The sequence below is a fragment of the Hyperoodon ampullatus genome (assembly GCF_949752795.1).
Source record: "Hyperoodon ampullatus genome assembly, chromosome: 3".
Taxonomy (NCBI): domain Eukaryota; kingdom Metazoa; phylum Chordata; class Mammalia; order Artiodactyla; family Ziphiidae; genus Hyperoodon; species Hyperoodon ampullatus.
Window position 1 is genome coordinate 115,237,568 of NC_136916.1, and position 23,385 is coordinate 115,260,952.

At 43.0% G+C, this 23,385-nt stretch overlaps 1 protein-coding gene across 12 annotated transcripts in view; it reads left to right on the plus strand.

Annotated features, from left to right (window-relative positions):
- Positions 1 to 23,385, plus strand: part of NPAS3 (neuronal PAS domain protein 3) — a gene marked incomplete at both ends in the record, with an annotated part of 860,982 nt that overhangs the window by 813,529 nt on the left and 24,068 nt on the right. For all 12 annotated transcript variants that reach the window (XM_079700352.1, XM_079700356.1, XM_079700357.1 and 9 more), the window contains one exon: positions 20,730 to 20,923. In XM_079700352.1, the coding sequence (XP_079556478.1) occupies positions 20,730 to 20,923 (194 nt within the window). The remainder of the gene's footprint in view (positions 1 to 20,729; positions 20,924 to 23,385) is intronic.

Consider the following 23,385-nt stretch of genomic DNA (forward strand, 5'->3'; position numbering starts at 1 on the left):
CTCCAGGAGCTATGACTGACACACACAAGGAGAACCCTTCTTAGGGAAAGGAAGAAATTTATTTTTCCTTGAGCCTTTGCTTGCCAAGCTTGTTCTCTCTCATCTTTGTTTTTTTGTTTTTTTTGTTTTTTTTTTACTTTTTTCCATCTAGAATATGGGCAGAAGTCCATCTTACAAGAGCAACAAATATGGAGCTCTCTTTTCCTAGGGAAAAGTTATCCATCCCTGTAGCTTGGCTTCCCTCAGTTCCCAGGCCTGGGACTGTAGACCTTTAGCTTAGAAGAGGTTCCCAGGCGTTAGGGTGTCTCTCTTGCCAGTTCAGACTTTTGTGAAGAGGAAACTTGGTTACCCTGGAGTTGATTACCGTGCCTGGAGCTAAGAAACTAAGGTAACCAGTGAGATGAACAACAGGAGAAACAGCACTCAGGGGTGCCCGGTGACCCCCCTGAGGGGGGCGGGGAAGCTGGAGAAAGAAGGAGTAAATGAGAGAAGCTGAGGCAGTAGTAATCTGTGGTGCAGTAAAGCAGTACCATCTAATATTAGAGGGTTGTTCTTTTCTTCTGATATTCTTCAAAAGTGAGCACTAAGGCAATAGGCAGGGTGTGGGGATGGAACAGAGTGTGATTTGGGATCATGGGTATCAGCAGAGCTAGAACAGAGTAGGGAGAATTTGGGCAGCAAGAGCAGGGAGAGGGACATGGAAAAGGTTGACATTAAAGACACATTTCACCTACCAGGGAGGCCAAGGAAGTCCTCCGTTCATTCTAGTTTCCTCTCCTCTCTGACCTCACTTTCATGGAATGCTTAGGAGCAGGGGAGGGGAAAGCAGTGGGAGGGGCAGTGGGCTGGGGTCAGGCCCAGAATGTTGACTCCAGGGTGGTAGTATGAGCCTAGGGAGGCCATGGCGTCAATGGAGTGTGGACAGGCAATATATCATGTCAATTCTAGGGTGTGTGTCCCCATCCCCATCCCACTGAATTTTCAAAAAATACAGAGGCACAAACAGACAGTCCATCTCAGAGAATGACAAAGCATCCTCACCGTCCATTTGACCCCAAGAACAAATACCACAAACTCTTCTGAGATTCTTTTCCTACATTTTTTTTTCCCATTCCCTCTTAAGAAACATAGAATTGTAGAGCTTAAAGGTCCATAGATGTGGTGTTTGACTACTGTGACGGAGGGCTGACAGAAGATACCATTTGGGGCCTTCTGAAATCTGCACATTTCTCACTGGGCTATTTGTTTGGGGGTAATTATTAGCTGCCATGTGACTTCTTATGTAAGAAACCAACGATAGAGCAGGGCAAGTCTTTAGGTATGGGCATCCAGAGTTAGCCAAATGGAGGAGTCCAGAGCCAATTGCAGGGGTGGGTACTGGACAACACAAGCAGGGTACCAGGCCCAGAGCGGACACTTCCAGCTCCAAAGGAAACCTGACAAAAAGCCTCTCCCTGTATGTATCACTTGTTACTATTAGCACCATTGGAACTCACCATCAGTCACACCCCTAGCATCCCACTAGCCTATCTGGGCACAGAGTGCAGGAGAAGGCGAATGGTGTCACAGTGAAAGAGATGCAATGTCCTGCCATGAATCCTGTTTTAGAAATGAGTAGGGGATAATAATGAGTTTTGGAAAATTGTGAATTATTTTAGCTCCATTCATAGAGAAGGACTTTCTTCCAAGCTGTGCCTGATGGTTCTGCCGTGAGCCATAACACTTGTGCTACTTCTAGTTTGGTCCAGTCTGTTGTTTCCAGCACTCATGTTGGAACTTGAACATATCACTTAGAAAATCAGAATTAAGAGTACTGAATGCTAGTGAACTTCCAGAACTGTTTGTAGTATCTTCTACAAGTCAGAGGGAGATAGAAAAATGGGTCTGTGGATACATAGAGGGATTGTTATATGTCTTACCAAAATAACTAGACAATTCAGTAGTCATATTTATGATGGGTTAAGACTACCACAGAATCAGTTTGGTGGATTGTATAAAAATTAACCATTAATTGAAGACTAAAGTATTTGTACAGAAATTGATTCACACGTCATTGGACTCTAAACTCTCTACAGACATCAGCTATGTAATAGTAATTGTTTTTGCACAATACAGCTACCAAACACATTAATAAAAATTATCTATAAAGTATTAAAAGCTGAAAGTAATCATCAATACAGATATTTATAAGTAGCTCTTGTATATGTAATGACTAATATCAAAAATAATCTTGTAGATGGCATTTTTGGTGACTTGGTAGAATGTACTAAGCCGTGGTCTTAAAATCAATAAATGCAGGTTTTAGTCCTGGTTTTGCCATTTGGTATGTATATGACTTTACAGAAATCATTTAGCCTCCCTGAGTCTGCTGAAAGCAAATAATAGTGCCCCTTCTGAAATATCACAGAGTTACTATGAGATTAATACAGCATGAGTGAAAATGTTCTGAAATCTCTAAGTCTCTGTTAATATCCAATATTATCTTCATTGAATTATAACTGTTAAATCGAATATTTTAGCATTTCAGAAGATATTGGCTTAGCTTATGTTTATCACTAGGAATTGACCTTTTCCCCATTTTATTTCTGTTCTTGGTGCATATATTTTCGTGAAGAGAGACTGTTTTTAATAGGAGCCTACAGATTACCCATTTTACTTCTGAAGAGGGCACAGGGCAGGAATTCTGTTCATAAGAGGAGGAGGAAGTGTCTGGAAATCACTGTCATGGCTCCATCCTCACAGTGGGGCCAGGGGGTTGCCTCAGGGGAAAGGATTAAGGAAATGGCCATGAATCCACTGTTGATGTGATCCGGCTGCTCACTTTGGTTACTGTTGTAATTAGTTGTCTAGGGTTAATAGTAGCCAGCTATGAATTTGTTTAGTGATGGAAACCTTATATATTACTCTTTGCATTGAAATAAAGTATTCAGTTACCAGAGTCAGTAATCAGTAATATCCTTTATGTTCCCTGAAAAAGAAATAAGTGTGCTCTTCAGGGCTAAAATAAGCCAAACTCACTGGACATTTCCTGTAGTTCCAACAGGGGGGCTTCTTAAAGTAACTGGTTGTATTCATGGAGTAATTAACCCCAAGAGGAATCTTACCAGTATATATTTTCTAAAGACAATTTTGTATTGAAAGTTTTTCAGGCAGAAGGGAGAACTGGACAATTCTAGACTCCTCAGATGGATCAAAACAGGAGAGTGGCAGGAGACGCAGGGTGGTCTGTGGAAAAGAACACTGAACCTGGAGGACCATCAGAACTGTATTTTAGCTGTGTAATCACAGACACGTCATCTCTCTAGCCTCCAGCTCCTTATCGATAAAATGGAAATACCGATACCTGCTCTACCTCCTTTAAGGCTACTCTAGGGATCAAAAGGTTAGGGACTTCGTGGGCTCTTACAGTGTAGTTAGATGTACAGTGTCCAGGCAGCCACTCATCAGCTGAGTTCCTCCCTTGATCTGTGTCCTGAGAGGTAGACAGAGAAATAAAAGACACACTGTGCCTCGAAGGCACAGAGAGAGACAGAGGCAGAGACAGGGAAAGAACAGTCCCAGGTAGTACATCTCTAGTGCTGACTGGGCGGCAGAAAGAATGGTAGGAATTCAAAGGGAAGAGGACAACTTTGGGCTAGAGTGGCCAAAGAAGAGGAAAAGAACTTTGACGTAGATCTTGATGAATGAATATTATTTTCACTGGTGGAGGGGACCAGGGAAGGAATTCCTGGTCTGAGAGTTGGTGTGAGTAAAGGTACAGAGAAGCTAAACACAAGACAGATCAGGAGATGGTGTGCAAAGCATTTGGAGTCTAGGGAGGAAAGTTATAGAAAATGAGGTTGTAAACATTCGGACCGAACGGTCACAAGACTTCCATGAAAGCTAAGGTGCCCAAATTTTATTCCAGAATCAATCAAGTTTCTTGAAGAGTAAGAGTAGTAATTATAATACTTTATATCTAAATGGTGCTGTATGTTTTCAGGGTATCTTAAATGCACTGCCTCATGTGGTTCTTTTAGCAATTCTGTAGGATAGGAGTGGCAAGGGTGATCATGCTCATATGCATTAGGGGAAATAGAGGCTCAGCCAGGTCGTGGGGTTGCTCCAAAGTTACGCCACAAGGAAATGAGGGAGACCATATCATTCCTGGCCTGCTTTCCTCTGTGTAAAAATACTTTAGGAAGATGAACCTGGTAGCAAAATGCAGGATGGACCAGTGTGGGAAACAAATAAGAGAGCCCAGTTAGGAAGCTGCCCACCCAGTCGTCCACATGTAAGATTTCCATGGTCTATGTGAACAAATGGCACTTGGAATGGATGTAACATCGGTAGTAAGAGACGTGGTAAAGGAAGAATTCCTCAGCCTTGATGACTAACTGGATCTGGGAAGTGAGAAGCAGAGGATCAAAGATGAGTCCAAGGGCTTCCCTGGTGGCGCAGTGGTTGAGAGTCCGCCTGCCGATGCAGGGGACACAGGTTCGTGCCCCGGTCCGGGAAGATCCCGCATGCCGCGGAGCGGCTGGGCCTGTGAGCCATGGCCACTGAGCCTGTGCGTCTGGAGCCTGTGCTCCGCAACGGGAGAGGCCACAACAGTGAGAGGCCCGCGTACCGCAAAAAAAAAAAAAAAAAGATGAGCCCAAGAGAAGGGATGCACTCCATACTTCTAGCTTTACTGATGAAATAGAAGGGTTACTAAAAATAGAGAGAGGTCCAAGGGTCAAGCCTGAGTGAGAGCTGAACACTAGCCTTACCCACGTTTATTCTTTACCCTCAATCCAACAGGCTGCTAGCCATTCCTTTGATTCACCTTCCTATTATAGCCCTGATCACACTCTAATTAGGTTTCCATAGATGGGATGTGAGCTCCTTAGCCACTGTGATGGCCCCAGTGACTGGCACAGAGCAGTGCCTGATAAAGGTTAAGTAAACATTGCCCATTTGAATGAATGAATAAGTGACTAAACGACTGAGTGAATGCCCTTACAGTTTTCTTCCTATAGCTCAAGTCATATGATCCTTTCTTCAAAAGTCTTCAGCGGTTCCCACCTTGTCTATAAAGTAAAGTCACCCTTCCTTTGTAGGGCCTTCACAGCATTCCACAGTCCAGCCAGCTTTCCCTGCTCCAGCCTTTCCCCAGCTGCTGTCCTCTGTCTTCTCAATTCCTACACGCAAACAGCAGTTTGTACCTCTGTGCTTTGGCTTATAATAGTCCTTGGCCCTAAAGGTCAATCAAATCCTACTGGTCTGTAAACCTTCAGCTCCAGGGCTGCCTCTTCCATGAGCACCTCCCCACCGTGCCTGGTCAGGACATTCTCCTGCGGCCTCCCCCGCACTTTGCACTTCCAGGTCTCGTTTAGGGCTGGCCTCATTTTTATCTCCCTGATAAGTCTACTCGCGTAGGGCCTGGCAGAGTGGTGGCATCTAGTAAGGGTTCAAATAAGAAAAATGGAGAACGAGTTGCTGGGGGAGGAAGCCGATGAGATTCACTGTCATGTTCTCTTTTAAGATTTACCCCTTTTCTACAAATGTCTCTAGGTGGAAAAGAAAATTCTTTCAAACAGTGCCTGTTTATATAAAGAAACTGCTTCCCTTTCTCTCTTAAGAGGCAGAGTGTGTTTAACATCCAGGTTTTTTTTTTTTTAATCCCTTACTCAGCAGAGAAAGCCCACTCAAACAAAAGGAAGAAACTGACATATTTTGGATTGACAGATGTCAAGGGACACTACCATCTAATTTCCTTGTTGATTAATTTGAAGGTAATCTTCTGGTAACCCAGGCTTCCAAAAATGTACTGTAAGTGGCATGTTGGTAAAAGAAAATTAATTTCTCTGCCTTAAACTTGCCAGCTTTTGAATTAATTGTGTGAGCATAGCAATCAATTAATAAATTGTTAAGCAAACAAGGGAAAATCAGTCAGTTAAAAATGACAAAATTGATTCCAAGGGTAGATACACCAAACAATTGTCATAATGCTCACTTCTAAGTTTGGCTATCCTGCCTCTGTATGATACACCTCCCACTTTTTACACAGCATTCAAATTGCTGAAGCTTTATTATAATTTCTTTTAAATAAATTATCACCTAGGCCGCCTTGGCTGCTTTAGTGGGATTAAGGAAATCAAATACAAACAGCAGTCTTCTGGTAGCTCTAGGAGAAGGTCGCTGCTCTGGGAAAGTGTGCCACCCACAGTGTTCTGCACGAGTGTTTTTGAAAGGAGAGCCCTGGCTAAGTGGACCAGCGTTCTCTAAATATTTGCTGGTCTCTGCCAGCAGGAACCTCTATACATTGTCTTTCTTTCTCCTGATCATAAACTCAGATGTCTTCTAGAGATCAGGGAAAGTGGGATGTGGCAGGGCCGAGGGAGAGTGCTTGCCTTCTTAGAACATTAAATTTGAACCTTCTGAAACACAGTGCCATCTGTACTTTTCTATCCGGGGATGAATGTGGCCTGAGATACCTGGATTTAGTCTCCTGGCCTGGGTTTTGAAATCTGTCCCCCTGCTTGAAAAGACAGATGCTTTGGAAATGATATTTAAAGAAAATATAAAGAATAGAATTTGTCTTGTGAAAGTGTCTGCAGGCTTCATAGGCTTTATAACTTGGAGCATTTTTGTTGTTGTGTACCTGGCCTGCTATGCTTGTCTTTAGTCCTGACTCAACAGTGTGTTTTATCAGAATGTATCCCCATTATCCTCTCAGACGTGGACTAGAAAAGCCAGGGATTGGAGCAGGCACATCACTGATTTGCTCTTTTGCCAACAGCATTTATCATAAAAGATACGTATAAAATTTCTGGAACGATTTATGTTTTAGCATATATAGAAGATCTCTGAATTAGTTATGAAAAGAATGAGACTAAAGAAGTGCATCTAAACTTCTATATCCTACTGAGTCTTCACTTAAATGTTGACAATTTCTCAATCATAATAGAACCAAAACAAAACCCAATCCTCAAAATGTTTTGCCGTCCACCAGCCCTTTCCACTGGCTCCATCCTGGAGCTCTGGGCAAAAGCTCAGGAGTATCCTTTGACTCCACTCTTGACCTCAGACCCCACACTGAATACATCAGCAAATTCCATCAACTCTACCTTCAAAGTGTGTCCACAATGCAACTACTTCCCATCATTTCCTCCTGGACTACCATCATCTCCCCCACCAGGACCTCTACAAGAGCCTCCTATTTGGCCTCCCTGCTTCCACGCAGGCCCCCAGAGCAGCCATTTACAGCAGCCAGAAACATTTCTCGGATCTCATCACTCCCTCTCTGTGCATCCTTTTCATAGCTGTATCCCCTGAGCCAAGAACAGTGCCCAGCCACAGATTAATCTCAGCAATACTTGTGGAATGAATGAAATCAAGTAGTGTGGATGAGGTACATCAAATGCTGCGGGAGTGTTTGGACATTTGAGAAGCCTTATCCGACCAGTTATAGACCAGGAAAGAGTAAGATACCTGCCCTTGAATCTGAGTCATTCAGACACCTGCCAGCCCACTGCTTACCTCATTCCTCCCTCTCCCATTGCTATGAAGCAAGAGATGCTATGTACGAGTCGGGTGGTGGGGAAGGGGATGTCTGCCCAAACCAAAGCAGGAATAAAAAAATCTAGTGCTGATTCTGGTTCTTTGAAACAGTTGCATACTTACTTGGCAGTCATAATAGCACAAGTCACTCCTATAATCAAAAGAATCATTACTTGTTTTGCTAAAATCCCAAGGAAATGGCGCAAGATGTGATATTTCAGCACTAATCAGGTTGTGTCTGAAGAAGTGGGATGTTAATTGTGATGGATTTAGAGAATCCACTGCAAAACGGCAGGAGAACAGCATGCTCTTCCCAGTTCCAGGGAAAGTGCATTAATATCCCATGTTTTTGTTTTATTTAGTCTTGGCTGGCTGTGTGGAGAATCACCCAAGGTAATGGCAAAGCTACTAGGGACTACATCAAATAGAACCCTATAAAGAAATTTTATTTTCTCCTCCCACACTATGAAGGGAGGCAGCATGACTGAGGAATATTTGTCTCGAGTTGCCTTACAAGCTACTAGATTGATTTGCTTTGCTACTGACGGTTCTGATCCTGATACAACCTTTCTACCGCCTCCCATCCCTCAAAGGTTGAAAGTCACTGCTTGAGTACTGTGGCTCACTAAGCCTTTACACGGCAGGTGGAGGAAAGGAGTTTCTGCAGAATCTTACTTCATGCAGAAGAATGATATGGGTTGGGTAGGAACGCTCCTGGTGCAAGTCTGCATATGAACAGTGTGGCTGATTACTTCATTAGAACCCTGTGCGCTTCGAGACCCATATGCTTTCAAGTTTCTTTAAATGGTATTAGGGAAAAATATCCCGCAGGCATTATTTTTAAAGGGGATTTCAAACGTTCCCCAGGGGGAAGGAAAAAAAAAAAAAACTATAGCACGTTTGAACTCCGGGGGTTACAGGAGAAATCTTACTTAGCAAGACTGTGAAAATGGAGTGATCTTTCCAGTTTCAGGGTAAAATAAGTGTTGGTCACAATCAGGGATAAATTTAAAATGTGGATGGAGAAAGATGCAGAAAATCTCCAAATCCTTGAATCGTTACCCTAAAATAGCAAAGAAGATGATGACTTAAGGAAAAAAAAAACTTTTTTTAATAGTTCTCATCTTACATTCGATGGTATAAAGAGAATTAAAGCCTCTCCCCGCATCCTGCAGAGTGCAAAAGTCCACAGTTCTTCCCATTTCGTGCCACGTAGGAGACACTTCCAGATGATTTCCCCCCTGTGTTACATGTATTCAAACTTATATTTTAAAGACCTGGAGAGCAAGGCTACAGGTAGGGGTAAAGCTATTCATTTTGAGTTTCCCTGCAGAGGCTCTGCTCCCGAGGTCAAATCAAAGAGATGCTTCTTCAGGTTTTAACCCTCCTTTTCTAAATAGATTCCAACCTGATGTCATTTAATGCATTGATGTCTGGATTTCTTAGGCATCATAGTTGCCCTATTATATATCAAAAGGACTCTTGAGAAATTCCCTCGAATTGATCATTCTAATTTCTTATTTATAACTATTCTGTATTCACTCAGAGGACAGCTGCATTGTATGCTAAACCATGAATCGGAGAAATTGGCCCCTTTGTATGTAGGTTTGTATTAAATTGAAATGCTCTCTTTTTTTCCCCTGTTTGTTCCCACACTTGAGTTCCTGGTGTCAGCTTGTATTTGGCTTCTCGAGCATATTAAAGTTTTTCTAGTGCTTATGATGTTCTTGCCAAGAGCACACTTGCAGCAATCTGCACTAGAACAGTCTTTGTACCAATTACTTCAAAAAGTATTCTTTAAAATGAAAAGAGGGAGGGTTTTTTTGTTTTTTTTTTTTTCCAGGGAACTTTCAGGTTATAGTGTGGTGGTTTCCATTTTAATTTTTTAGTCAGTCTTCCTGAAATGATGACTTATTGGCTCTGGAATGTGTGCATCTTTGGGTTATTTTCTCTTTTTTTTAAAGCCTTTCTACAAAATGGAAGTTCTGATAAAGACATACGCATAGCAGGGATAATCAGTAGGATGGAGGAAACTGCTGTCGCTGCTGATACCACACCCTCATCTATTTAAACAGCTCTGGAAAGGAAACTGCTAGAAGCTTGTTAAAGAGTTCCCAAATGTGTGCCTGTAAATGACTATCTCTAATCATGGCTGAATAAACCAAATGCAGCAAATGAGCTGGTGACACGCACAAAAGTCATATGAGCATTTTGAATTGCATATGCTGAATGGATAATAACCCATGTCAGTGCCATGGGGTCTCTTGAAGGTTAAAATCCAAGGTTTGATCGAGTTATTTATATAGAGACAGAAACACATTTGGGAAAACAAAAGAGGAAAGTGTAAGGGAACGTATCCTCTGAAATGCACTGCTGAACAGTAGAAGAGGTACTGGGCAAGAGATGAGGAGACTTCGCTTTTCTTCCTGTGTCTGCCACTCACTGGCTTTGCGTCCTTGGCTAAGATATTTTACCTCACCAGGCCTCAGTCTCCACATCTGTAAGGTGGGCAGTTGCACTAGGTAGTCTGCAAGGCCCCCTCCAACTCCAGCAGGAGGTCTTTCTGGGACGCTGCACACAAAGAGGATTTGGCAGGGCGTGGATTCATTCACTCCATAAAGCAAGACGTTTTGAGGGGTATGTCATTCCTAGAAATTACTCTCATTAAGAATGAAATTTAGGACTGAATTAAGCTGCCTTATAAAATATTAGCTATAGCATTTAGAGGGCAGGTTGAGAAACATTTCAGAAAGTGTCCTTTGCTAATCAATGCCTAACACATAACATCCAGGCCACACAAAGAATGGAAGCCAAGATAACAGAGATGGAAAGTTATAGAGATTTAGGGCTTTGATGATGGGTCAAAGCTTCATGTTTAAACATAAGAGATTTAACAGACACCACAGTAAGGAAGTCTTAGACCCTATGTAGTTAGGCCCACTCGCTTCCCCAGTGAGGAAATTGACACAGCGAAAGGAGGGCGCTGCAGCAAACACAGAGCTACATGTCGCCTGAGTGTGCCAGCAAAACTGAGGAACCTTGGCTCCTACTGTGTATTCTTTGTTTCTTGCACCTATTTGGGTCTAAAGTGCCTAGCTTAAGAGAGTTCTTTGTTCTTGCATCACTGAAGAGCTCCAGCTACCTACTGTAGCCTCCTGAGAAGTGAACATTTTTAGGTTTGACTTCTAAGGAGTTTCATGTCTAAATTTGGGGAATATTGGGGTTTTAATTTTTTCACCATATTTATGACCCATCTGTTTGCTTGCAATTTTTTTAATTATCAGAAATACAAGTATTCATATGTGTGTGTTTCCCCTTTAAGGGGATGGCTGCTTTCAAAAAATATTTCAGCTCCTGAGACAGCAGAGTTGCCCTCCCATAAGGACTGTTCTACCCATCGACGTGGATGCTTGTCTTTAATTCTGTATCCTCTGCAACTGAGGAAGAGAGCAGTAGCTGACTCCCATATCTAAGAGTTCTTCCTCTGAAGGTTTTCCCTTCTTATCAAAATGCAATCATTTATTCTCCTGCAGACCTTCAGCGCGGGCGGAGGGGATAGAGTAGGGCTGCCTTAACATTTTCTCAGGAGAGCAGGGAGCTCTCCGGAGCGCTGTCTTCACGCAGAGAAGCAGCCGGTGAAGTCCACAGCTGTCTTTGGCCATTTGTTGCAGTTTGGAGTGGATATCAATTCTGTTAGCAAACGCAAGAGAAACGAAGGCTTGGGAGACTAACTTAGAGCAAGACATGTTGCTAAACTCAAGAAATGTAAGTAAAACACGCATTCACCAAAGGTGTTCAGCAATGATAGAAACTATCTGAATTATATCTTAGTTTCTATTCCTTACTTGGCATAAGACTAGCTCCGAGTCCTTTTTTTTTTTTTTTTTTCTTTTTAATGTTGTCGGAGATACAATTCCAGTCTGTTACATTGAGAAGAACTTCCTCTCTACCCTCAAGGCAGTGGCACTAAGCCACAAGGGACCTCTGGGGGCCGTGAGGGGTGATACCCCCTCTTCTACATCAAGTGACAGAGGGGTAAAAACGCTGCCCTCCACAGAGGTACCAGGATCCTCTGTCCTTCTCTAGGAGACTTTAATAAAGTAACTGAATGAAACGAAATTTGATCAGATGTGTATAGTTCAGCCTTCTGGCTTTGTCCCTTAACAAGTTACGGAGGTGTTTCTACCCGTGGTCCTGTTTGATTAAATGATATGTGAAGTGTTCCACTCTCTGAGAAAATGTGGCTTATATCCTTGGCATACATTTACATAATTTCGTTAAGGAAATCTCTTCAGCTTAGTTAAACTATCCCAATAAAAATCGTATCTCTGGTAGAAGAAAGACTGTTTTCTCCAAAGGGAACAGGAAACAAATATGGAGTCTGGCCACATTTTGAGAATCTAAGGCTGTAATTGTAGCTGTATTTTTTATGTTACATATTTGAAGTTTGTTAAAGGAGATGGATGAGAAGTAATTGCTATGTTTGGAGGATACAGTCGTGTAAGAATAGAGTCCTGTAGCTAATGTTTTTTAAATGTGAATGTTAAAAATAATTTTTTATTTGTTGTTTGGAAAATGCTTATACACTAAAAAAAAAAAAAAATGAGGGTGATAAATTACCACCAATCTCTCAAGCTCCCCACTGGAGCCATCAAATTAAGGGTTAACCTCCCAGGATTCCCCTGAATTAATCAGGAGCTAAGCCAGGGGCAGGCTGGGCTAGGGGGAGGATTGGCAGAGTGCCACCTTCCCCAAGAGGCATGGGGCACAACAGTGCAGCCACGAATAGAGGAGCCTTGCCCGGGCTCCCAGCTCCTCTCTCAGGCAGCCCTGTGCACAGAAAACACGACCCGATCCCACATCAGCCCAGCGTTTCTGCTTACCATGCTCTGATCCTCCGTTTCCAAAGAACCAAAACAAGGGGTTGTGTTCTACAGAGTAGGGCTTTTTTCAGTCCTGATTGAATTGTAAATGTATGTGCATCTTTCTTTCCTCATTTAGGAGGCATTCTGTGATGAGCCTCTGGATCATCTTTTTAAGATCTCTAGATCCGTTCAGCTCTAGATAAAGATGAAGCTGCAGCTGGATGGAACGAATGGCCTGCCCGTAAAGCAGGACTTAAAGGATGGCTGTGCTGACCATTAGCATAAAAGCACGGGCAATGCTGGGTGGCATGCAGATTCCCAGGTCCCTTCCTAGCTTTAAAGAATCTAAAGTTTGGGGGGTAGGACCTTGGAATCCATATTATTAATAAGCTCTCCAAGTGATTCTTGTGCATGTTCAAATTTAAAAACCACTATCCCTAGAGGTTTTTTGGTTTTAAATAAACCCCTGATACCAGCATTAGGTGTCGTGGGCTTTCCAATTAAGGAAGAAAATACGTTTTCCCCCGTGTGCCAGGCCCATTTAGTTATTTGTGCACAGGACAGAGCAAGTTAACTTCACCTGTAAGAGGAAGAGTGCCTGTCCTCATGCTTATGCATGAGTCTTTGCCTTTAGGACCTTAGGAGCTCAGTGAGAATAGAGAAATTAGTCCCTAGCTTCCTTCCCTCCTCTGCCTTCCAGAGTCGGGAATGCCCTTATCTACAGCTTTAGGCCTGTCCACTTCCAGAGCCAACCTTCAGTGAGTCTTTTCAGCAATCAGACCAAACACCAACTGGTCGTGTTCCAATTACATTCCCCCTCGTGGCTCACCTCATTTCCATTCAAACCAAATGGAGTCCCTGAGAATTCACACTTTCTAGTTGTCGTCCTTTTACCCAAAAGGATTGGCGTCTGCCAGGGTTCCTCTTCCTGAACTTTGGCCTGGACACTTCCCTTGTACCCAGTCTCACCTCCGTTCTCTTCACTGCCAGAGCTGCCCTTAAGTGGAGCCCATCTAAAACTCTCTCCAGTTCTTGCTGGTCCTCTAGCCTTAAGTGCTGAATCCTGCCCAATTCTGAAGAGCCCTGATCTTAGGGAAATTCTTAGGGACAAACTCCCAGAAAGCCTTCCACCACCCATGTGGTTCCTGAGTTGATTGCCGCCTCCATACCTAGCTGATGATGATGACATTCCACAACCACGTTGCCTCTGTTGCATCCCCTTTGGCCCTGGAAGAGGCCTGCATCTTCACCTGCTCCCTGCGAAGCCCTCATTGCCCCCCGAAGCTCCCCCTCCCTTCAGTCTCACCTCTGCCTTGAGAAGTCAACCTATCCCTCCTCTGTCTTTTCTTATCCCCAGTTGCTAAAGTCCCATTGTGAATTATGATGAAGATTACTAGAAGCGAGGCAGTTTCTAGAAATAACATCTGAGATGCTGGAAAGGGAAGGAGGATAACATTCTGCTGCTCTCCCGCCCCTCCCAGGGCCCACAGGCACCTCCTTCAGCTGTGAGCTCTCTTCTCCATAGTGTTTGCATCTATGGACAAGTACTTGGTCTCAGCTAAATGGTTGTGTTGTTGTTTTTTGGTTTTCCCCCAGGCCTTGCACAAAGACCCAGGTGGCAGGAGTCAGACAGACAGGGACAGAGGGACCTGTCAGGGGAGATTCTCCAACCTATGATACAGTCTAAATTCAGGAAAACCCACTGCCTAAAAATTCGCATGAAGTAATTTACATGAGGTTGATATTCTCACACTGGTTTAGATTAAGTTGTTAGGCTGTAGGCTAAATGTTTAGATTCAGAAGACCCGGCTAACCCTTTATCTTTCAGCAGGCTGTGGGACACTTCAGCCCAATCACTTAAAAGTAATTAGCTGACTCTCCCACCTTAGCTAGTGATTTGATGATCTGTATGCTGAACCAGACTTCTACAGGGGAATAAAAGAAAAAAAGACCAGAGTGCCAGAAGGAAGCCTAATTTTTAAGGTAAATTTGGATTCCCCTAAAGGACAAGTGAAAAAAATCTCTGAAGATGCACTAAACCCAGGGAATCATAGTTTTTTTTTACCTGCCTACAGCATTTTTGGTTCCCCTCTTTGCATGGCCCCATTCTGTACTTTACATTATGTGTGGAAAATAATGCACATAATACTTAGCACTTCCTTTTTTTTTTTTTTTTTTGCGGTACGTGGGCCTCTCACTGCTGTGGCCTCTCCTGTTGCGGAGCACAGGCTCTGGACGCGCAGGCTCAGCGGCCATGGCTCACGGGCCCAGCCGCTCCGCGACATGTGGGATCTTCCCAGACCGGGGCACAAACCCGTGTCCCCTGCATCAGCAGGCGGACTCTCAACCACTGCGCCACCAGGGAAGCCCCCACACTTCCCTGTGATAAAGAAAATGTTTCATAGGACTAGTAGTAAAATTTATTCCTAAAAGAATGGAGACTAGCTTCCAGATGTATTTTCCCATCACAGACTTTCTTTCCTTAGGTATTGACAGAGGGGAGCTTTTATCAAGGTCTTTTTCATGGGCTTGTTTATAACGAGAAGTTATTAGTGGAGCACATCTAAGTGTTTATCACCAACAGACGATGGAAAGGAGCATATGGCAGGAAGAGAAATATATATTTGTCCAAGAAACATGGCTTGTTAACACTCCCACACTCGTCCTAAACTCCGTGGACATGTAGTCTCTGCACCGCACACACCCGCTCATCGTGTCAGAGAAGAAAAATAAAAGTCAAACAATGATTTCTTCAGTGTGGGACTGTCAAATGATGCTAATTTGGACATTTTCATCAAAGATGGTGGGATTTCCACTCAGAAATCCTTTGCATGCTGCTTCTCTGTGGCTGGTATCTGGCCAGTACTGTATAAGGGGTTTAGAAAAATACAGGCTTTAGCATTTTTGCACAGCTCTTTATGATAAAACAAGAACAATGAAAGGAAATGTGAGGATTGAGCTCTTATATAAAATTAAGCTCGGGGGCAAAGAATCTTTTCGTTCAGAAATCTCTTTTGAAGAATGCCTGTAGATTAAAGACCAGGCTAAGACAAACCTTTAGAACACAGAGGCAGTTTTCACCTGACATTGGCCAAAACCAAAGCGTTGTTCCAACTCAGTTGTGACCCATAAACCCCAATTGATTAATTCTTAAAGTAAGCTCTGCATTTAGTAACTTGCAGCTGTCCTCTGAAACTTCTTCCCCTGCCATGGGTAAGGGGAGTGGGAGGTAGGGTAGCCCTACAGCACAGTGAAAGCCCCTCTATTGAGCATTGGGTCATGGAATTCTCTAGAGCTCAGCGAGAACCCTAGGTATCAGCGCCTGATTCTTATCCTCCATTTTATATCTTAGGAGATGTTGCCCTGGTCAATCTAGATGACTTGCCAAAATCACCAGAACCAGAACTCAAATTAATTGTTCCGTTTCCCAATTCAGCGTTATTTCTACCCCACAGTATTCCTTTCACTTTAAAGTTACTAGGTTATTTTTATAGTTTCACAGTTCTTGACATACTATTAGTATTTAGGCCTGTATGTTTGTATTCAAAATCATTTCTCATTCACCTGCTTAACTCTACAAGGAAGCCATCCCATTCTTTGGGATGTTACCACGGGGCCTGGTGACCATGCGGCAAGTTTGGCATTTATGTCAGAATGGAATTGTGGATGGAGAAAAAGGGGGCTTAGAGTTTTCAGAAATGTTCACTTTTTAATAAAATTAATCATTATAGATTAAAAGAAACTCAATTTAGAGAAGCACCTAAGTTGCTTTAGGCTTCAGATACTCAAAGCACTGGGGTCGGGGGGGATGCCTTTTGTGTTCGTCTCTCATCTGTGCTTTCTCTGTTGGTAATTGCATTGAATTGCTTGGTTTTAACTATCACCTCCAGCCAAAACACCAAAACGAAGCACAAACCAATCAACCAACCAAGTCTTCCAAAACCATATCTTCATCTATCTTCTCTTAAGTATCCAACCCCTTTTTCCAACTATCCCCAGGACACCCTGCCCAGGATTTCCCCAGGCTGCTCAAATACAAAATGTCCACAGGGGAATCTTTTTTGTCCCTTTGTCAGTGATTCCTGTATTCCCATGTACCATTTAGTCTATCATCATCATCTTCCTATGACATAGGCTAAACATCATGGTGCTTCTCCCCAGGTCTCATTACCAAGTTCTACTGCTTGTACCTGCCATTTGCCCCATCTCTGACTTTTCTGCTGACACCAGTTGAAATGCTCCTGGAGCCCTGGGTGTCTCCAGTAGGTTCTCTTTTAGATTTGTTTATCTTTTCTTTTATATTCCAGCCCTTTTCTCTATGTGGAACCCCTTTCACCATTCTATGATTATATCTTATGGCAATTTATTTTAATGCCAGTTTCATGTAGCCTTCCAGATCCATTTGGTCAAAAGTATTTTCTACCTACCCTGACCTCCCAAAGATCTCATTCTATACCTTTCTTATGGTGCACACTTGTTACTTAATGAAAATAGTATTTGTTGAGCATATACTGTGTATCAGGCATATACCTAGGCATATACCTAGGCATATACCCTTATATATGTTTTCACTTAATCGTCTCAGCAGCCCTATATTCTGGAAGTCCATATTTAACTAGTGTTGGGTGCAGCTTGGACATGGGGACTTTTAAAGACTCCCTGGGTGATTCCAGCATGTAGCAAGGTTGAGAACCACTAGTAGAACTCCAAATCCATTAGCCAGACATTATCCTAGTAGATATCACCTTTGAAGCTCTAAAAAACAAACAAATGTTGGGCCCCAGCCCAGTGCTACCAAATTAGAATTTCTGGATGATAGAGCCTGGGAATCCATGTTTACACAAACAAAACTTCACAGGAGATTCTGTCACATAACCAGGATGGAGAACCACTGTCTTGATCAGACACTGTGTTCCTTCCCAATATTACTATATTACAAGTAATTGTTTATGTTTCCTCCCACTATGTAGTCTGTAAACCCTTTGAGGACAGGTTTACATTTGATCCACCTTTGTTTTCTCCCTGGCACCTATCAAGGTCCCTTGCACATACTATGTTTCAGAAACTAAAAAACCAATAAAAGGCCCTTTAATGACCCTATTAAGAAAACAAAAGACACCTTGACAGAGTACTTATTCTCTCTGTACTAGGTTTTTAATCTCTAATATGCTGACCTGTAAAGTAAGCAAGTCATTTCAACTTTCTGAGCATCATAGTTGCATCGCTACACAGTACCAGAGCTAGTGCCAGTGCCCAGTTCTTCTGATAATACTCTCTCCTCAACACCTCAGGCCTTCAAAGCAAATACAAAGTGAAAAAATCAACTATCTGTGTGTTTGGATACCTGCTCTCGGCCATGTTTCTAAAATCTGAACATAACTTCTCACAATGGAAAAAAAAAAACTGTTGGCATTATGAAATAGATTTGGGAAAATACCTTAATTTAAACCCCAAGGTTAAGTACAGGACCTAACAGATATCCCTTTTCTTCTCTTCAGCACCATCCTCCCTCACCCCCAGATGTACATACATACAGACAAACACACCCTCTGATTGTTCTTTGACATTTCTTGACAACTGTTAAGTTATTGCATGGGTAATGTTCTTTGGTTTTTTCCTTCTTAGTTTGTACAATTTCTCAAAGACTTTTCAAATAACCTGGGCTTCTGGCTATAAGTGAAATAATTTCAAAGTTTCATATACAGTTTATTTAACGCAGTAAATTGGCATCCGGTATAAACTTCTAATGTTTTGTTCAATATGAATATGCACATAAAATGTATACAAGCATAACAAAGTTGAAATGATGCTCAAACACGACCTAGAAACCAAGATTCTAGGCTCTTTTTTTTTACCATTTCCAAGCCCGATGACTCTGGTTAGGGAATGAACATTCCAAAGCCTCTCTCCTCACCCAAAAAAATGAAAAGGAGAATGACCTAAAATAGACCCTCCCAATTTTTCTCCCAAATATGAAATGTCATGATCCTTTAAAGTAATAATAATTTATTTGGCCTTTGGTCAAGATTAAATGAATAATCGGTCCTTACCCATATTATTCAGTTGACAGTTGAACAGGCGATCAGAATTATAATGAAATTTGTAGACTTCTTTACAATTTGGAAAGTGTTCACCACCATTACCTCCTTTGATTTTCATAATATAATTGCAGAATAGTCATCATTATCCCCATTGCACAGAAAAGAAAATTGAGATGCAGAGAGGTCGAGTCCAGGAGAACAAAATCAGGAAATGGCAAATCTACTCAACCCAAATTTTGACCCCCTTCAGCACCTCGATGGCCACAGGCAAAGCTGGAGGAGATCAGAGGCGGGGTAGATCTGAATGCACACAGCTCCCCCAGCAGCCTGTCTGCCTTCCCAGAAATGTCTGCTAGCCCAGATGCCTTCAGATTGCTTTGGAAGAGAATACCAAGTGGGGATTTATTTAACATATCATTTCTGGGTGTGAGTTTTCCTGAGCATTTATAGTTCTGTGTTTTTCCAAGAAGCTGAGTGTTCCTGATAAAAGAAGACAGATAATGATAAATGAGCATCTATGTAAGCCTACCTGGGAGGAGGACCAGAGACTGTTAACACACCTCCTGTGAAGCTAATCCCATTTCTTTTAGCTATTTCTTTATTAGTTAATGAGGTCGTGCAAAAAACGTGTGTCTGTGATGATGTTTTAGCATCCCTGCCTCTAGGAACATTTTCAAATATTCATAAAGTACCTCGTCTGACCAAAGCTTAAAGCAAAGGTGCATTAAGTATGATTTTAGTCTACTTCAATGCGGGTGGTCAAAAAACTGCTCCTGAAATAACCTAAATAATCCTCCTCATTGGTGTTTCCAGATCCACAGCTCTGGGCTCAAATGTGAAAGGGGACAGGGAAGAGGTATCATTTAGAACAGCCAGGACTCCAAAGGGCGGCTCCGTAAGCTTTGATCCTGCTGCCTGACTGACAGCAGTGTGGCTTGCTTTTGGAAAACTGAATAACTTAAAGGAAACAAAAACACAATGAAAAAGGAATTACCAGTCAAGCCCCTAGGAAGGAGAGCAGATGCTAGTTCTTATTGCTCCTGGGAGGCCAGAGACCCACTTCCCACTTTGGTTCCTTCTGGCAAGGAAGGAAAAGAAGAATTTCAGAAAATGATCTGGCGCCCAGGGGTGCATTTGGAGAGGCAAACCAAACACAGACAGTCAGCCAGCTACGAAACTGAGCTCCAAGGTACCGGGAATGGCAGCGAGTACCTCTACAACTGGATTTGGGAAGGTCCGCCACACTGTCATAGGGCCCCAGGAACACAGCTAGAGTACACACACACACGCACGCACAGTCTCCAACCCCCCACACATATACACACCTGCCTTCTATCGTCTGGAAGCATTGCCACCCAAATCCTTATCCTTTCCATCTTTTTATGATTTCATTTTCCCAAAACATCGTTCAAGGAAATTGACACTATGACTCTTCTCCTATGTTCAGTTTACAAACAAAGGAACTTTTTCCAAAGATGGCTTTATAAAAATAATATTATTTAACATATGTGAGGATGATGAATCAATTTCCTTTGGTTCAGGGTGGCCTGGACTACCCATGGTATACTTTGGCTAAGAAACCAAAAATCACAGCCCCACGTTGTCCCTCCCGTTTCTGAGCAATACTTCTGAGCCACCACCAAAATGGTGCAAGGCTTCCTGACCCTACCGTGGTGTGTGAGCTTAGGGAACAAATCATACTACAAGGTCCTCTAACCTTCAGTCCCAGACGGCGCTGCGAGAAAGCATGGCGTTACATGTACGGGTAACTTAGCACTGCCTAACCTGAGCTCTCTATGCTCAGAAGGACACATTCATTTCACTGTCACTGAGTTTTTTAATCATTGGAGTCTGGCTTTTTTGCAAATGAAGGAAAGCTCTGAGCCACACTTCTAAAAGGAGATGTCCATGGAATCCCACTCAGTACAAATTTGGAGAGAGACAGACATCATCCATTAATAAGGGCTGATAATGCAAATGTTTCTTTTTGCAGCTCAGGGCTCAACTTTCTTGTCCTTTTATCTGGTTATGAACTCCCTCTAAATGTGAAAAAAAAAAGTCCTGAAAAATAGCAATAGCATAGTAATAATGCTGCCTTGAGAAATGCTCAGAGTATAATATTATTTCTCTTTTGTCTCTTGCCTTGAGGACATTGAGGGCACTTTGACAGCCCTTATGATTACACAAGATACAAGCTAACATTGGTTATTCCAGATGCAATTTTGCATTTCTCAAAAGAAGTACTGTTACAGCCCAGATGTAAATTTGACTATGTCCTGTACTTAATGTTCTATTACAGGTGATTCACATAACAGGCCGGCTACGACTAAGGGTGTCGCTGTCCCACGGGAGGACCGTCCCCAGCCAAATCATGGGTCTCGTGGTTGTGGCTCATGCCTTGCCTCCCCCTACGATCAATGAAGTCAGAATTGACTGCCATATGTTCGTCACTCGAGTAAATATGGACCTCAATATCATTTACTGTGAAAATAGGTACTTCGTTTTTGTTTTCATTTGCCCTGTTGTATGTTGCACATTGGTAAGGGCCGGTGTTTTCAGCAGTCTGAAGGATTTTACTCTCCCAATGAGGCTCATTATAAATCCTGATCTTATTTTTAATGGCTGCTTGGACTGACACCAACCATGCTTTTTATTTGAAATTTACATTGCTGCCCTGATTTACATTAGGGACAACAATGGAATGGAATTAGGATTCCCAGGCATCCATATGCTATAACTAAGACCCATTTTGGCCGAGAACCCAAGGAGAGAGGTGGGCTGAGACATTGTTGGCAAAACGATGCAGTAAGAGGTATCTCCTGATGCCTCAGCCAGACCCACTTCCTCAAGGACCCAGCCTCATGACAGTCAGTGTTCACAGAGGCATTGAGCACCTTGTCCTAGTCAGCTCAGGTTGCTGGGACAAATTACCATAGACTAGTAGCTCAAACAACAGACATTTATTTCTCACAGTTCTGGAGGCTGGCAAGTCCAAGGTCAAGGTGCAGGCTGCTGAGGTTCCTGAGGGGGCACGCTCTTCCTGGCTTGCAGAGGGCTGCCTTCTTGCTGTGTCCTCATATAGGGGAGAGCAAGCTCTGCTCTTCCTCTTCCTATAAGGACACTAATCCCATCATGGGGGCTCCATCCTTCTGACCTCATCTAAACCTAATTACCTCCCAAAGGCCCCACCTCCAAATACCATCACATGGAGGGTAAGGATTTCACTCTACGAATTTAGGGGGTACACAAACATTCAGTCCACAAAACATGTAGAGAACAAATGAGAACTTGAGGCCGCCAGAGGAAAAAAGACAAAAAAGAAATCTGTAAAACTACTCAATGACGCTTTGTAATCCTGAGGATTTCACTGTGATAAGTTAAAGAAAGATGACTCATCATATGAATGACTTGGCAGACTGAGCTCTTCTAAAAGGACTTTTTAGCCTCAGGTTAAAAAGTTCCACTTTTCCATTAAGCACAAAGCAAGGGACAAGGAAATGGGACAGTGCCCCTTCAGACCTTTCACCCAGAAGTCACCAGCCCATCATCAGACTGATTTGAAGAAGAGAGAAGCACGGGGTGGGGGGCGAGGTGGGGAGGGGAGGTGAACATGCATCGGCTGTGGGAAGGAAGCTTAGCGACGCCGTCCACCTGGTGCCATGGGGAGAATTACCGAATTAATTTGTGGGGACACTTTTGTGGCTCAGATTATCGTCAGGCATGAAGGCAGCACATGTTTGCTGAGTCCTATGATTGCCTTCGGGGCGGGGCTGGGGGGGGCGGGACAAAAGAGAGGAATGGTCAAGTGGCTTAGGAAATTGACCTCTCAGGGCCCAGCCAAGAGGAAGATGTACACAGCGCCTACATTCAGTCCATTAGGAAGCGCTAAAGATGTTGAGATCAAGTTAGAAATGCCTCCCCTTTCCGGTCAGGCTTTGATTCAGAGAAAAGAATTCACCATGGGAAAAGAGTACCCGCCCTGAGCTTTTTCGTGTTCAGGGGGGTAGAAAATATCATGAACCTGTCACTATTATTTAATGAGTAACTCAATCTATTTTCCAAGTTTTGGGGGTATTTATTAAAATTTTCTCATCATGACTGTATACTTGGCTGTGTCTAAGGTATTCTGCCATGGCCACAGAGAATCAGGAAAGATGAGTTTGCCAGAATGAGTAGCTAGAGTTGGCCAGGAATAATAAAGAGAGATAATATTTATTGAACACTTGCTACACCCTCAGCCATATGCGAAGTGCATTAGATGCACTATGTCGCTGAAGCTTGAGGACGGTTTTGTGAGGTCAGTGTTGCCCCTGTGTCCATTGGCCCCACGCAGTTTCAGCTTAGAGAGAAAGGTCAAGTGCCTTGACTGAGGCCAAGATTTGAACCCCAATCTGCCATATTCAAAAACCATGCCTCCTGTGGGATCCCCCTGCATTCCTTGTCTCTAATTTTTCTTCAGAAGTCAGGCTAAATGGTAACGAATCGGAATAACCACTGAGGTGGAGCTTTCATACACATGCAGCCATGAAAGAACACAACTACAGCCCACAAAGCGGTCTCTTCTCTGATTTAAAAGTTAGAATCTTGGACACCCAGGGAGGCAGGGAGACAGCCAGGGGATGGAGTATGGCTTTGCGTCTTTGGAAACATACGTCGGCTCCCTTGATTTAGATTCACAACCACCAATCCCCGCAAAAAGAGACGAAGCCTCATCTTATTTACGTAACTCCCAGTGATTGTCCTGTCCCCAAGCCATCATCTAATTCTCATTCCTGTTATCACAGGTTGATTAATTCTTTTGATGCACTCCATGGACTTGAGTGCCTTATGGTGCCACTCTAGTAATTGAGATCACTTTCCGTGACCCACTTTATGCTTTTTTCTTCCCATTAAAAAATGTTTTTTTCCACAACCCCTTATTAGCCAGTACCATACAGCATTATTCCTCCACTGAA